General features: G+C 42.9%; 2 protein-coding genes across 3 annotated transcripts in view; one reads left to right on the top strand and one right to left on the bottom strand.

The window, feature by feature from the left end:
* The window catches only part of cactin, a 35,432-nt gene extending 30,777 nt beyond the window's left edge, over nucleotides 1–4,655 (bottom strand). The window contains exon 1 of the mRNA XM_060906158.1: nucleotides 4,359–4,655. Within this exon, the coding sequence (XP_060762141.1) occupies nucleotides 4,359–4,630 (272 nt within the window). The 5' untranslated portion in view covers nucleotides 4,631–4,655. The remainder of the gene's footprint in view (nucleotides 1–4,358) is intronic.
* A 9,621-nt stretch (nucleotides 4,656–14,276) lies between these two features.
* prkab2 (protein kinase, AMP-activated, beta 2 non-catalytic subunit) overlaps nucleotides 14,277–16,493 on the top strand; it is a 37,602-nt gene continuing 35,385 nt past the window's right edge. Inside the window, exon 1 of one of the 2 annotated variants that reach the window (XM_060906161.1) lies at nucleotides 14,277–14,363. The gene's annotated coding sequence lies outside the window, so the exon portion shown is untranslated. The remainder of the gene's footprint in view (nucleotides 14,364–16,493) is intronic. The other variant, XM_060906162.1, reaches the window with a different exon arrangement.

Genomic DNA, 16,493 nt, shown 5'->3' on the forward strand with positions numbered 1-16,493 from the left:
ATAGAGAGATGCAAGTACGAATTTTTCATGGGGCGGGATAGTTTGGAACAGGTCATCTAAAATTGGGATAACATTGACCCGGGACAGGTATTTGAGGTGGGTCGTCTAGCTTAAAGGGATAGTTTGGGATTTTTGACATGAATCTGTATGGCATCCCCATCAATAGTGTCGTGCAAACACACTGACTTACCCCTGACAGCATCCTGTGAGTCCAGTTCTTGTCCAGTTTTGGTCCAGACGAAAGTAGTCCGGCAAGTTTGTTGGGGTCACGAAAGTAAAACGTTTTTCGTCTCAAAACAGTATGTGTTCAAAAGAGTGATATATTTGCATCACAAAACCGTTGCCAAATAAAAAGTCAGACCTCGAAATCGCTTGGCACTATTTTCTCTCCCTCGGTATCACTGCGCGCTGTCATGTTGACATCTGCGCAGGAATCAACACCTTTCCCATTGTTTGGCAGTGATTAGGAGTTCAGATCAGCGGCACTAACAAGCTAATTTGAGAGCAAGAACAGCGACAAATTTATCACCTTCTATAACCTATACAATAATATATTTGTGAAAATGGTGCGCACTTGCGACTATCCAGGCTGTAGCAACAAAGATGTGGCTGAATCTCCGCACACATTTCACCGTCGTAGTCAGACATGTTGTCGCTAACTTTGCTAGCAGTAAACAATGTAGTGATGTGTCGGTCGCGAACGATCCGGTTCAAAGAGCCGGCTCTTTGAAGTGAACTACGGGAGCCGGCTCTTCGGTGGGAGCAGAGTTGGGGAGCCGAATTAGTTTTTTGTCCTTAGGTGCCTCAGAGAGAGAGAGAGAGAGAGAGAGAGAGAGAGAGAGAGAGAGAGAGTTCAGCTCAGCTGAAGGATGATTGTCTATTTGACAACCATGATCATTGTTTTGTTGCCGTGAATTCCTAAAGCTCATGATATAAATTGTCGCTCATAAATTGACAGGTTCGGTCGGCAACCGCCTTGGCATGGCCAGATTAATCTGCGGTATACAACGAGACAGCAGTCATTATAACAGGAGCATATTTGCTGTTCCAGCGGCTTCTCATTACTGGTGGAGCAGAGTGCGGCACTTTTTTCTCTTTTTACATGCGCTCAAGGTGCCACATATTTTGTTGCACATTGTTCTGTGTTTGTTAAAATAATTTCCAACTTTTCTTCATGGTTTCTTAGGCCTGATTTATACTTCATAATTTATTTTGTGGCATTTTGTTCAAGGTCGAGTGTGAAATAAAGCCATAAAGGATAAACAGTTGATGTCTTCTGTGTATTTTATATTGGTAATATAACACAGTTTTGCATTATGTTTGTGAGAAAATAATTTATTAATTGGTAAGTAAGTTTTATTTCTATAGCTAGAAAATTGTTACACTGCTATACTTTACAAAGCTTTACAATGGCTACAAAAACTAAAAAATAAAATGGAAAACATCCTATTGATAAAATATAAATAATAATGTAATTAATTAACTAGTTAATTGCAGCAATTAAATCAAAAATAAAATCTCAGGGGCCGTTCGGGAGCCGAAAGAGCCGGCTCCTTATAGTAAGAAGAGCCAAAAGAGCCGAAATTCCCATCACTAAAACAATGAATGAAACAGCCGTGGCTGTCACCTGGCGGCAGCGCGCAGTGATAAGAAGGGAGAGAAAATAGTGCCAAGCGATTTCGAGGTCTGACTTTTTATTTGGCAACGGTTTTGTGATGCAAATATATCACTCTTTTGAACACATACTGTTTTGAGAAGAAAAACGTTTTACTTTCGTGACCCCAACAAACTTGCCGGACTACTTTCGTCTGGACCAAAACTGGACAAGAACTGGACTCACAGGATGCTGTCAGGGGTAAGTCAGTGTGTTTGCACGACACTATTGATGGGGATGCCATACAGATTCATGTCAAAAATCCCGAACTATCCTTTTAAGCTTGATTAGCGTTGTTGCGCACGCCAGTGTTTCCCACAGAAATTTTGGAGACTATGGGGGCAGCCCATTGGGGAGGGGGTTTAAAATTGAGTGATATGTTAAATATTAAGTTATTACTGAAAAACTATTGATTAAAAAAACAGACACTGAGAAATGGTCCTATAAACAACTTTACCAATATAAAAGATTACCAGGACTACAAAAATGCAGAAAAATAGGCTTTACTTATCCAAATGCACCTGTTGGTTCAAAAGTTAAAGTGCAGAGAACCTCACAGCACAACATGAAGTTACCTTAAAATATAATATAAATGCCTCAGCTTTCATGTAAGAAAAAAAAATATTAATACTAGTGCTGTGTGCAGGCAGTCTCTCCTGAAGACTAAATTAAACAATAATTATAAACTAATAAAATAAATGGCTCAGGCTTCATAGAAGAAAAAAAACAATTAGAACAGAATCTCACAGTATGATGCTGAAGCTGCCTAAACAATGGAATATAAAATACCATTTTGGCAAAAATGTTGGCATTCATTAATTTCTTGTATTAAGTAAAAAAATATGTTGCCAGATACTGCTGACGTTTTACAGCCCAAAATATGTTCAAAACCCGCCAAAATGCACTTAAAACCGCCCAATCTGGCAACACAGGCAGTAATGGCTGCACTCATGTCGAGGATGTAAACTAAACACGGCAACGGACATACATGACATAGTGGATGTAATTTATGTTCACAACTTTTTTTGCCATCAGAAATATTTAATATTAAATTTTGTGACTCGACTGACAATAGCCGGCAGCATAACAAGCCACAGACGGCGATTTGCCGCCGGTGACCGGCTACTTTTGAGACCGCTGCCTGAGAATTCAAATGTATTGGGGCACCCAAACTTTCGCATGGTGTTCCTTTTCATTTTTCACTCTCCAATTGTACAAAAGAAAAATAATACACAAATCTTGCAGAAAACGCTGAAAATGTGTCGTCTTTACCTTTATGCCTTTTGGTGATCAGTTCATCCTCTGCTCACTTAACTATTCATAGTAACAGACATTTTCAGTAAGGGTGCCCAAACTTTTGCATGCCACTGTAAGTCTCGATGGAGCAATCCATATCAGTTCATTTGTTTACAAACATTAGAATTACTTCCTCATTTATGTAAGCACCGACATCGATTATATTTAAGATATTTTGGACTAAATATAAGTCTATGTCAAATTTTAAACAAAAACTGTTTTGTTAACTTTATACCACACACCGGGTTTTTTTTTATAAATAAATCATCTGGATGTCAATAATAAACTAGTTCTTATCGAGTGTTTACACTGTTTATATTGTCTGAGAGTTTAGTCTGTGTCTAGTTCTTATCTAGTGTTTATACTGTTTATTTATACTGTTTGTGGGCGGCACAGTGGTGTAGTGGTTAGCGCTGTCGCCTCACAGCAAGAAGGTCCGGGTTCGAGCCCCGTGGCCGGCGAGGGCCTTTCTGTGCGGAGTTTGCATGTTCTCCCCGTGTCGGCGTGGGTTTCCTCCGGGTGCTCCGGTTTCCCCCACAGTCCAAAGACATGCAGGTTAGGTTAACTGGTGACTCTAAATTGACCGTAGGTGTGAATGTGAGTGTGAATGGTTGTCTGTGTCTATGTGTCAGCCCTGTGATGACCTGGCGACTTGTCCAGGGTGTACCCCGCCTTTCACCCATAGTCAGCTGGGATAGGCTCCAGCTTGCCTGCGACCCTGTAGAACAGGATAAAGCGGCTAGAGATAATGAGATGAGATGAGATGAGATATTGTTTGTCTGAGTGTTTATTCTATGTCTCGTTCTTATCTAGAGTGTTTACACTGTTTGTATTGTCTGAGTGTTTAGTCTGTGTCTAGTTCTTATCTAGTGTTTATACTGTTTATTTATACTGTTTATATTGTTTGTCTGAGTGTTTAGTCTATGTCTAGTTCTTATCTAGAGTGTTTATACTGTTTATATTGTTTGTTTGTTTTTTCAATTATTCTATTTTTATTTATTGCATTGCCTGTTTGCACCGTGGGTCAGAGAGGACTGATATTTCATCTGTGCTGCATGTCGAGCACGTATAGCATATTTGACAATAAAGTTGACTTGAATTGTGGAATGGTGTCACGTGATCTGATAGGCTAAGTAATCGAGTATCAGCTCTTTTTTTTTTTTCCAGTGGAAGTTTGAGTAATTATTCAGGCACAATTTACGTATTGAAAATCTCTTCTACTTTTGCAACAGCCAAAAGATCGCTAAGGTGTCGATAATTGTAGCCGCCACTCTAGCGTGTTTACAATGATCAGCTAATCAGAACACCAAGCTAGCAAGCACCAGGGCCCCAGCTCTAGATTCAATCAGTGCGGGGGGAAACGGCTAAACACATCCATTTCATGAATATGTTCAATGTTATCACGTACTTGTCTCTCGATCCTCCACGCGAGCGGTGTCTCCTCGCCCGGTTGTCGCTGTCTGAATCACTCGAGCGACCAGCTGCTCTGTGTCTTCGCTCTCGGGAAGCGCTGCTGCTTCTCGACCCGCTGCTCTCTGACCGAGCTCTTCTTCGAGAACTTTCTACATATCTGTTTCTTTCTTGTCTATCCTCCGGAGATCGTGATCTGACTGCCCTGCTCTTATTTCTCTCCCTAGAATAGGACCGAGACCTGGATCGCTCATGATTCTTCGTGTCCATTTCTGTTCGTCTTTGCGTTGGGGTCCTGGCAGTACCGAGTCGCGTAAATAGGTAGGTAGAGACTTTGTAAAAATTAAAAAATAAAAATTAATATATACGATAAACTTGCGCTTTTAAAATGTAGGAATATATTTTGTACTGTAAACATTTGTGTGAGAGAATTAGTATTCCGTATTTGATTTCTGAATGAATTTGAGCAGGCGAAGTTTGGGGCACCAGATTTGGGGGCCTTCTTGCTCAGTGAATAATGGCGCTTTATTTACGTAGTCCATTCGGACTCAAAGCTGTGTCCGAAATCGCTCACTCATTCACTACTCCCTACTCACTATCTAGGCTAATTCTATATAGAGGACTATATAGTGAGCTCATTGGTAAAATGAAAAGCGCTTTGGGACACTACTCCGTCGCGCTGTTATTTACGCATGGGCGTAGCGGACGCCGCACTTCCCGTTTTTGTATCTTCTGTCCTGCGCACTTTTTTACAGCCATTACAACCAGTCTTTTTTTTTTTTTTAGATCAAGTCAAAAATCATAATACATACATCAACATACATGGGGTACAAAAATACAAAAAATAAATCACAAAGAGGAATGCAAATCTGCAAGCACGCAGAGAGTCCTGTCTGCTTTCTGGCTGTATAGTCCCATTAAAGTGTTCAAATAGGACTTGATTTCATTTTTAAAAGCATTGATTGAGGGTTTCCCTCCCCCCACTTACATTTGTGGATGTGGAATTTTCCTAACAGGATAAGAAGATTTATGGTGAAAATGTGATTTTTACAAAAGGCTCCTTTCTCAAAAAAAAAAAAAAAAACATCTTTTTGATTAACACTGCAGGACCATAACACACCACACATGTTCTCTACTTCAGTCCAGAAGTACCTTGTATAAATGCATTCGTAAAATAAATGGGAAATAGCTTCAGTCATATTCTCACAGAAAACACAGGAGTCTGAAGTATCTCTAAATTTTTTTTAACAAAGAGTTGGTAGGATAGAACGTGTGTATTATTTTATAGTATATTTCTTTTACTGGGGTGGCACGGTGGTGTAGTGGTTAGCGCTGTCGCCTCACAGCAAGAAGGTCCTGGGTTCGAGCCCCGGGGCCGGCGAGGGCCTTTCTGTGCGGAGTTTGCATGTTCTCCCCGTGTCTGCGTGGGTTTCCTCCGGGTGCTCCGGTTTCCCCCACAGTCCAAAGACATGCAGGTTAGGTTAACTGGTGACTCTAAATTGACCGTAGGTGTGAATGTGAGTGTGAATGGTTGTCTGTGTCTATGTGTCAGCCCTGTGATGACCTGGCGACTTGTCCAGGGTGTACCTCGCCCTTCGCCCATAGTCAGCTGGGATAGGCTCCAGCTTGCCTGCGACCCTGTAGAAGGAGAAAGCGGCTAGAGATGAGAATGAGATGAGATTTCTTTTACTCTGTTATTTAATATAAAATCATTGACACAACACCAGACCCTGTCCCAATGGATTCCGAATAGCAGGTAGCTGCACTATTCGTCTTAACCATCTATTATTGCATTTTGTATTTTTTATGCTAACACCATTATAGACGATATCTCAGTCTGTAGAGTAGACTGCTCGCAGGGAGCTTGAGGGCCTAGTATTCTAAGAAAACCGTCAGGAAGTGCAGCAAACACAATACTGTATTCTCTAGGTTGTATTGGGATGGCAAATTTGTTTAAGAACTCAATATATGTAAGAAATTGGCCTTCGTTATTAATCAATTGAGAAATAAATAAAATGTTATTGGAGACCCACTTTTTAAAGTACATAGATTTGTTTTTAAAAGTGATAAGTTTATTATTCCAAATTAAATGTTTGTGTGGTGAAAAATTATGTTTGTAAGTCAGAAGCCAACAAAGGAAAGCCTGTTTATGAAAGTTAGATAACTTAATAGGGAGTTTATCAACCTGAAAATTGCAACGAAGCAAAAGTTCTATGCCACTGACTTTCTGGAAAATAAGATTTGGTAAAAGGTACCATAACTTGTTTTTGTTTTTTATATAATCTTTAATCCAGTTCACTTTGAAAATTGTATTGGACGAATGAAAGTCTAGAGCAGGGGTCGGCAACCCTAGGCACGCGTGCCACAACTGGCACGCCGAGGAATTTCCAGTGGCACATTGACGATGATACACAAACCTAATTATTCAACACATTAAAAACGTCATCTTGAACAGTCATTGGCTGTTGCATGGCGAGCCTGCTCTTTTAGCATGACTACACAACAATATAGCGCCCCCCATATTTCTCACGAGATGGGCCCACTTGATGCAGCAGTTGCGCTAAGATGGCAAAGAAGCCGACAGTTCGGGCTTTCCTCTCCTCGTGGACCAAAGAATATGGGTTTGTTTCTCAGAGGGACCGTGCTGTGTGCACGTTGTGTTTTGAAAGTGTTGTGTGTCGAGCATCCAGTGTTAAACGTCATTTCGAGGCAAAGCACAAAAAGACTTTCAAAGATCAGGCAGATAGGGACGAATCAATCTCACGCGCAGTGTATGGGAAGCAAGCCCACACTTTAACAGTCTTTACCTCAGCTAAAAACAATGCCACTGAAGCTAGCTATATAATTCCTCACTGCATAGCTAAACATGGAAAGCCATTCACAGACGGTGAATACATTAAGGAGGCCTTTCTCTCCGGCTCGGATAGTCTTTTTGAGGGGCTGCCAAATAAAGAGACAATAAAATCAAGAATAAAAGACATGCCTGTATCAGCCAGAACTGTTAAGCGACGAATAGAGTGCTCCGAGATGATGCTAAAAATAGTAACACTGTGATCTGCGCGGCCATCTTGGAAGTCACTCGCTCCAGAGCGCTCATAGAGTACACATCATAGAGTACACATTCACCGATTCGTTTCCGCATTAGAGGGCTTAGAAGCTTGGATTTTTTAAGAATTTAGACATCTGAAGTGATGGAGCACTACTGTGCAAGTTTGGATAAGCAGGCACGGGAGCGTTATGCTGAGAAGGTACATTTCATTGGGAATGTAGATCCATACACTGTTAGTGAGAAGGAATGGAAAGCTGACCCCAGCTTGTTGCCGCATGTGACATACATCGATCTTGTGAACTATCTAGTGTTTCACCCAAGTCCATTTTGTGAACTAAAGCATGTGTACATAAACATTACTAGGCCTAGATCTTAAATGCCATTTGATGCAACAATGCACTGCAGTAGACATAAGCTACCTAATGTGACAAATATATCCATTAATCATTGCTGAAAGTGCATAGAAAAGATAATAGTTTGTATCACGTTTATTTTAGTAACTATGAAATTCAAGACAATTTAACCTACCTGTCACAAAGTGATCAGAACAAATCCGGATACAGTCCAGTTGTCCTAAATTTGATTGGTTAATGGCAGCCAGCCACTGTCGTCTCCTCCGCTCGCTTTTCTCCTGTGCTGCAATTCCCTGGTTAGTCACGACTTTAGGGAGTCTGTAGAAGCTTTTGCCACCCTTTTCCCCCCGGCTACAGCCAACAATGACACACGTATTTGGCATTGTCACCCCTTTTTGCTTCGCTGAACAACAACAATGCACTGACATAGCGACCTTTGACTTCCAATATGGCCACCGCTGGGTTCGCGCTGACCTCGAAGCACTCTATTGGTGAAATGGCAGAAAACGTAAGTGTGCAGCAAACAACTGGCATAAAAGATGCAGCGGTATTTAGCATTGCGCTTGACAAAAGCGTAGATGTGAATGATGTGGCACGTTTGGCAGTGATGGCAAGATATTGTGGTGTGACTGTGAGAGAGGAGCTCTGCTGTTTAAAGCCAATGAATCCTGCTGGGCATCTTTACCCGAAAAGTTCAACTGTCTTCGCAATATCGCACTGGCTTTATTGTCAGTGTTCGGATCAACATATCTGTGTGAACAGATATTTTCGCACATGAAGAATGTACTTTGCCCCTCCCGAAGTCGTCTGACAATGGGCCATTCGGAAGCAAGCGTCCAACTCAAAGTGACCAATTGCCATCCCCACATCTCGGAGGTAAGTAAGGGGAAGCAGGGCCAGGGATCACATTGACTGATAGGCAAAACATTTATTTTGTAACAAGGCTACTTCAAATTTGCAGTTTATTGTTAAGCCACTTTATGTAGGCTACTTGTCAATGTTCTCTGACACTCATTATTTAATTTTTTTCTGTAGTTTTATTATTCATCAGTTCCATTTCCATTAGGCTGCTATGTCTTTATTGTGAATAACTTGGGCCTGTTACCTACTGAAAGATTTTGGATGTTATTTTGTGAATTTGTACAAGCTGCTTGCAAAGTTGTTATCCAATGTGCGTGTGTGTGTGTGGGGGGTGTTCTTAAACCTTGTGTGTGAGGTTAATGGCATAAAACAAGTGCAATGGTGTTTTACATTTGCTCAATGCATTAAATATCCATATCCGTCTAAAATGTGTGGTGTCTAATTACACATAGTTAAAGGTCCCATGGCATGGTGGTTTGTTGATGCTTTAAATGGGCTCGTGGAGGCTTCCGGATGTTATATCCGCAGCCTTTCTCGAAATGAACCCTCGGCACGTAAATATAGCCTCCTGGGAGAAAGCCCCATTTCAGCGCTTTTCCCAGTGCGTCATTTTGCTAATGAGAAGCAGGAGGCAGGGAAGGGTAGAGGGTGGGGGCGGGCCATGGGGGGCGGGCCATGGGGGGAGGGGGAGGGGCTTGACCAAGCTGCGCACACACATACTCGCTGCTATCAGCGCCTGTAGCCACGCTGCTAAGACAAAACCCCGTTCTCCCTCGGACTCCTTTCGTAAACTCAACGTGACACAGAGAACAGAGAGTGAGAGTGTTCGGAGTGGTAGTTTACGAACGTATAATACCCTAGGCTTGAACACGCACTCCATAACCAAAGAGGATAGAAGCAGCAACTACAGCAACATATCGCTTATCCAACAGAAGACATGCATTGCGGAGCAATAGTCAAACATAAGCTCATAAGTTACAGTCAATTTCCAGACTAAACTCAGTTTAACAGAGCATGCTGCATGCTCTTTAGTTTTGTAGCGCAGATTACCTGGCTAACTGCAGGAAGCGGTTAGCTGCACAGCTAATGTAGCCATTGCTAGGCTAACGCACCGATTTTAAAACACGGCAAAGCGACCAGTTATACACTTACTTGTTGGGTGTTTGTTGCTGATGCGGCAGGGATGCTTGGTACGGACCCAGGCTTCAGTGACAGTTGATGTGCAAAACCTGCCCTGTACTGTCCCAAGTTGTGGAAACATTCCTCAGGAAAATGCTTCCGACAAACATACACCGTCTTAGGTAGACTCGACGGCGTATTATTGAAGTAAATAAAATTAAGCCACTGCGTCTTCAGGGGCTCTCCCATCGGCAGTAAAAACAGACTCTTTTCTGTGTTGTCACATCCATGTACAGCGCAATTTCCATGTTTCGCTTGCTTAGGTGATGCCATGTTGTTGTGTCCTCTATGGTCTCCTCACTACAACTGGGCGGGGCAATCCATACAGTGGGTGGGAATCCAGAGGGGGGGTGTGGGGATCATCTCCCTTGCTGACATAGTAAAGGGAAGAGCTTATCAACGCGCTGTTTTGACGCGCCATTCTCAAATGTTGGGCATAGTTTGGTTTACACATTATGAAATTTCTAGCCACTGGGGTGACTTAAGAAGGTCAGAGGAACTCATTTTAATGTTAAAAAACCTCAGAAAGTGAAAATTTCATGCCATGGGACCTTTAACAACACCTATTTGAATGGCACACTAACTAACAAGAAAATTTCTAATTGGCACTACATGGCAAAAAGGTTGCCGACCCCTGGTCTAGAGCATTTAACCCTCCCTGATCACACGGGCTACGTAGAACTTGTTTGTTTAAATAATGAGGTTTATTCCTCCACCATTACAACCACTCAATTCATTTTTAACACATGGAAACGCGTTTTTCCGAGCCGCCTCTAAACGCATCATGAGCAGGCAGAGCTCAGGCGGCAAACAAACAAGACGCTTTAGAAAATATTGTATGAGTATCTTTGGTGTGATTCAGATCTGGGCAGCGCTTCTGTATGTTCAGCAAACCAGCCAAGAGGCTAAAAACTTTAGACAGTTTTTTCCAAACATACCGTGTAAGTTGAGTAATGCTGTTGAATGTAGATAATGTTTAGCTAAAAGATGACAAATAGATGTCAATTTAGTTAGTTAAGCTAGCTAGCTAACTTAGAGGCGGTAGTAACTAGTTACATTTACTCCGTTACATTTACTTGAGTAACTTTTTGGATAAATTGTACTCTTAAGAGTTGTTTTGTTGCAAAATACGTTTTACTTTTACTTGAGTAATATTATTCTAAAGTAACAATACTCTTCCTTGAGTAACATTACTATTTTGGCTACTCTAAGATTACTCACTTCTGGGTAGAAAATAAGAATATAAATGTATTTGTGTTCCTTTGACTGTTATTTTTGTAAAGATTTAATTTATTTTGTGGTAGTTAAAGTTTAAAGTACATTAATTTGCTGATTATTATTACTGTATTCCTAATTCTATTTCAATATGTTACTTTCCACATATTTTTTAATCTTTATTGCCACAATAGAAAGAGCAGGGTGAGAGAGGAGACAGTGGACCAGGGTTAAGCTTTACTGGGGCACTGCCCCCCCCCGCACAACGCACCTTAACGTTCCTGTCCCCAACCTATGCAAAGTGGATAATTCTCACGCTCTCGTGGATGAAGTTATGCAAGGAATAGGTCAACGAGATGGAAAACACATCCCAGTCCCCAAAAAATTTATTGTTGGCATTTGGGCTTTTAATGCATGCTGATGCTAAACGTGTCACCTCAACTCTCACGATTCACGAACTTAGCTGGTTAGTTATGACTGACTAGCATATAGCCTACAACCTTAATCTTACCTCTCTCACCCTCCTCCTCATCTGTCCCTGTTTCCCTGCCCCTGTCTCTGCTTCGTGAGAAGAATTGTCTAATATCCAGACACGGGGAGAAAATGCAAACTCCACACGGAAAGGCCCCCGTCGACCACTGGGCTCAAACCCATCCATCCATTATCCGTAACTGCTTATCCTGTGCAAGGTTGCAGGCAAGCTGGAACCTATCCAGGCTGACTATGAGCAAGAGGCGGGGTATACCCTGGACAAGTCGGCAGGTCATCACAGGGCTGACCCATAGAGACAAACAACCATTATCAACAAATCACCCTAACCAGGTGCCATGGTGGTGTAGTGGTTAGCACTGTTGCCTCACAGCAAGAAAGTTCTGGGTTCAAACCTAGCGGCCGACGAGGGCCTTTCTGTGTGGAGTTTGCATGTTCTCCCCATGTCTGCGTGGGTTTCCTTCCACAGTCCAAACATATGCAGGTTAGGTGGCTCTAAAGTTAGTGTGAATGGTTGTCTGTGTGTGTGTCAGCCCTGCGATGAGCTGGGGACTTGTGCAGGGTGTACCCTGCCTCTCGCCCATAGGCTCCAGCTTGCCCCATGTGACCCTGCACAGGATAAGTGGTTACAGATAAAACAAATAATTAGCCTAACCTGTATGTCTGGACTGTGGGGGAAACCCACACAGACATGGGGAGGCCCCTGTCGGCTACTGGGCTCAAACCCAGAACCTTCTTGCTGTGATGGAACAGTGCCAACCACTGCACCACCTGAAAATTGTGATTTTTAAAATATTTTATTTATTTACATTATTGATTGATTTTTACAGGTATGAAAAGGTGCGGAGATTTAGAAAATGTTTTTTGGGAAAGTCTGCATATCCTGTTGTCAAGGAAATATGGACATCAGACAGGGCGGCATGGTGGTGTAGTGGTTAGCACGGTCGCCTCACAGAAAGAAGGTTCCGGGTTCGAACCCAGCGGCTGGCGAGGGCCTTTCTGTGTGGAGTTTGCATGCCCTCCGTGTCTGCGTGGGTTTCCCCACAGTCCACACTGCAAAAAGTAAAATCTAACCAAGATTAAATATCTTAAATCAAGACAAAATATGCTTGTTATTTGTCTGCCAAGATAATTCTCCTTTCCAGGCAGGTTTTTTGTAAGAGTATTTCACTTACTTTAAGCATTTTTTCCCTCAATTATCTTAATAAGGTATTATAACTTGTTATTGAGATTTTATTACTGGTTATGAGTAAGTTCTGTCTTAAAATGAGAATTACCATAATTTCATCGGTGTTATATTAACCATGACAAGTTTGTCAAAGTCAGAATATTTTATTTCAAGCATCTTATCCTTTCTTTTAATCTCTTAACACAAAACAGATAACTAAATTAAATGAATTGTTGTATTGTCCATCTGGCAACAAAAATAGGCTACAAAATGGATTGGTTTGTTGTTTTGATTTTGATTTATTTGGCGGTCTCAGTTGGTATAAACACTTACTTAAACAGAGCACACCAATATGCCCAGATGAAATAGTCAAACTGTTGGTTGGGGGACAAAGTATCTAGCATGTTAAAATGAGTAGTACAACTTTACTTGTTTTTAGTATAAATACACTAGTTTTAAGACATCTGTGGGGGTTCTAAAGCTAGATATATTTACTTGTTTTTAAAAATCTTGCCAAGTCAAATTTTCTTGTTCTGTTGGCAGATAATTTTGCTTATTTTAAGTAAAATATTCCTAATTTTATTACTTTTTTTCCCTTGTTTTTGTAAGCCGGGTTTTTGCAGTGCAAAGACATGCAGTTAGGTTAACGTGGGGCGGCCTTGGGCTGAAGTGCCCTTGAGCAAGGTACCTGACCCCTGACTGCTCCCCGGGCCCTCTGGTGTGGCTGCCCACTGCTCTGTGTGTGTGTGTGTGTGTGTGTGTGTGCGTATTCACTGCTTCAGATGGGTTAAATGCAGAGGATGAATTTCATTGTGCTTGAAGTGTGCATGTGACAAATAAAAGGTTCCCTTACGAAAATTAACCATGGTTTTACTATGAAAACTAACCATGGTTTTACCATGGTTTATAGTTATTCATGGTTTTCATGGTTTTTTGGGTAACCATGAAAACCATGGTGCATTTTACCTCAATGTTCACTTAAATTTGTAGGTTCTAAGTAAATGTTAATGTATCTGGGCTGTTAATCGAGATCCTTCTCTACAGCATTGACTGTTGGACGAAAGCATGGTAATACTACAGTTAGTGCATCCTTTTAAAAACCACACTATCCCTTTTTAAACTAATTTCGTAGTTACTATGACCTATTACACATACAACTATGATGCTACCACAGCTACTGCAGTACTATGGATAAACCACAGTAATGCTCATAGTACTTAGAATCACCATGAAATACCATAGTAGAACCATGGTTACTATCATGGATGAACCATAGTAATACTATGGTTGGTTCATAGTACTTAGAATCACCATGAGATACCATGGTAGAATCATGGTTACTACATAAAAAACATGGTAAAACCATAGTAAACCATGGTAGATTTTCTTCTTCTTAAGGTTAAGCCTGCCTTTGGACTCTCTCTCTCTCTCAACTCAGATTCCCTAATGTACGTCACATTTAATGATTTCAGCTTCCACAATACAGCTGACATTATAAAATAAAAGAAGAAGAAACTGTTGGAAACATCTTGAAATGATGGAATTTGCTGAGTGCAAAATTAAAACGCGTTTCAGGACGGTTTCTATTTTGGACAACCGGCGTGCCGTAGTTATCGAGTGACCAAGTGAAGAATGTTGCTGAAGTTGGAGCAGAAAGTAAAGAAATAAATCCCGTTGTGACTGTTACAGGTGAGGCTCTATAACATTTATATGTTTTATTGCGTTCATAACAAATAAGTTCAGCGTGTTAATTGAGTTATTAACCTGTTACCTTCGCTTTTTGGCTCGTTTCAAAAGTGTTGAGAACAAGAGGACTCTGATCATCTGTTAGCTGTTCGCTAAAACTCTTTGCTAGTCGGACAGTGTTTGGTGTTTAAACTCCTGGCTGCTTAGAGGAGATATTGTGCTTGTGTTGTATGAAATATTTGGTGTATTGTATTTGTGTCCGAAACCGACTGCAGCTCGGTTCGAGTCTCGCTGTGAGGCTTGTTGATAGCGGTTAGCTTTAGCAAGTAGGTTAGCAAAGTGCATGTGTACAGTAGAGTCCTGTTGTTTATCCTCTCTGCTCATCAGCAACACTAGTCTTTCAGTGTGTGTTATAGACAGCGTGAACAGTTCAGATTACACACACACACACACACACACACACACACACACACGGTGGAATGGGATTTAATCCATCCTCATCCTCACCTCCCAGGTACAACCCCGATTCCAAAAAAGTTGGGACAAAGTCTCATCTCGTCTTCTTCCGCTTATCCAGGACCGGGTCGCGGAGGCAGCAGTCTAAGCATGGAAGCCCAAACTTCCCTTTCCCCAGACACCTCGGCCAGCTCCTCGGGAAGAACACCGAGGCGTTCCCAGGCCAGCCGAGAGACATAGTCCCTCCAGCGTGTCCTGGGTCTTCCCCGGGGCCTCCTCCCGGGGGGACATGCCTGGAACACCTCCCCAGGGAGGCGTCCAGGAGGCATCCGAAAAAGATGCCCGAGCCACCTCAGCTGGTTCCTTTCGATGTGGAGGAGCAGCGGCTCTACTCCGAGCTCCTCCCGAGTGACTGTGCTTCTCACCCTATCTCTAAGGGAGCGCCCAGCCACCCTGCGAAGGAAACTCATTTCAGCCGCTTGTATCCGCGATCTTGTTCTTTCTGTCATTACCCAAAGCTCATGACCATAGGTGAGAGTCGGAACGTAGATCGACCGGTAAATTGAGAGCTTCGCCTTTTGGCTCAGCTCCTTCTTCACCACGACGGACCGGTAAAGCGACCGCATCACTGCGGAGGCTGCACCGATCCGCCTGTCGATCTCACGCTCCATCCTTCCCTCACTCGTGAACAAGATCCCGAGATACTTAAACTCCTCCACTTGAGGCAGGACTTCTCCACCAACCTGGAGAGGGCAAGCCACCCTTTTCCGGTCGAGAACCATGGCCTCGGACTTGGAGGTGCTGATTCTCATCCCAGCCGCTTCACACTCGACTGCAAACCGCCCCAGTGCATGCTGAAGGTCCTGGTTTGAAGAAGCCAACAGGACAACATCATCCGCAAAAAGCAGAGATGAAATCCTGTGGTTCCCAAACAGGATTCCTTCCGGCCCCTGGCTGCGCCTAGAAATTCTGTCCATAAAAATTATGAACAGAACCGGTGACAAAGGGCAGCCCTGACGGAGTCCAACATGCACTGGGAACAGGTCTGACTTACTGCCGGCAATGCGAACCAGACTCCTGCTCCGTTCGTACAGGGACCGGACAGCCCTTAGCAAAGAGCCCCGAACCCCATACTCCCGAAGCACCCCCCACAGAATACCACGGGGGACACGGTCGAATGCCTTCTCCAGATCCACAAAGCACATGTGGACTTGTTGGGCAAACTCCCATGAACCCTCGAGCACCCTATGAAGGGTATAGAGCTGGTCCAGTGTTCCGCGACCAGGACGAAAACCGCATTGTTCCTCCTGGATCCGAGGTTCGACTATTGGTCGAATTCTCCTCTCCAGTACCCTGGAGTAAACTTTCCCTGGGAGGCTGAGAAGTGTGATTCCCCTATAATTGGAGCACACTCTCCGGTCCCCTTTCTTAAAAAGAGGGACCACCACCCCAGTCTGCCACTCCAGAGGCACTGTCCCCGACCGCCACGCGATGTTGCAGAGGCGTGTCAACCAAGACAGCCCCACAACATCCAGAGACTTGAGATACTCAGGGCGGATCTCATCCACCCCCGGTGCCTTGCCACCGAGGAGCTTGCAAACCACCTCAGTGACTTCGGCTTGGGTAATGGACGAGTCCACCTCTGAGTCATCAGCCTCAGTCTCCTCAGTGGAAGAC

Source organism: Neoarius graeffei, chromosome 23, assembly GCF_027579695.1.
Source record: "Neoarius graeffei isolate fNeoGra1 chromosome 23, fNeoGra1.pri, whole genome shotgun sequence".
Classification (NCBI taxonomy): Eukaryota; Metazoa; Chordata; class Actinopteri; order Siluriformes; family Ariidae; genus Neoarius; species Neoarius graeffei.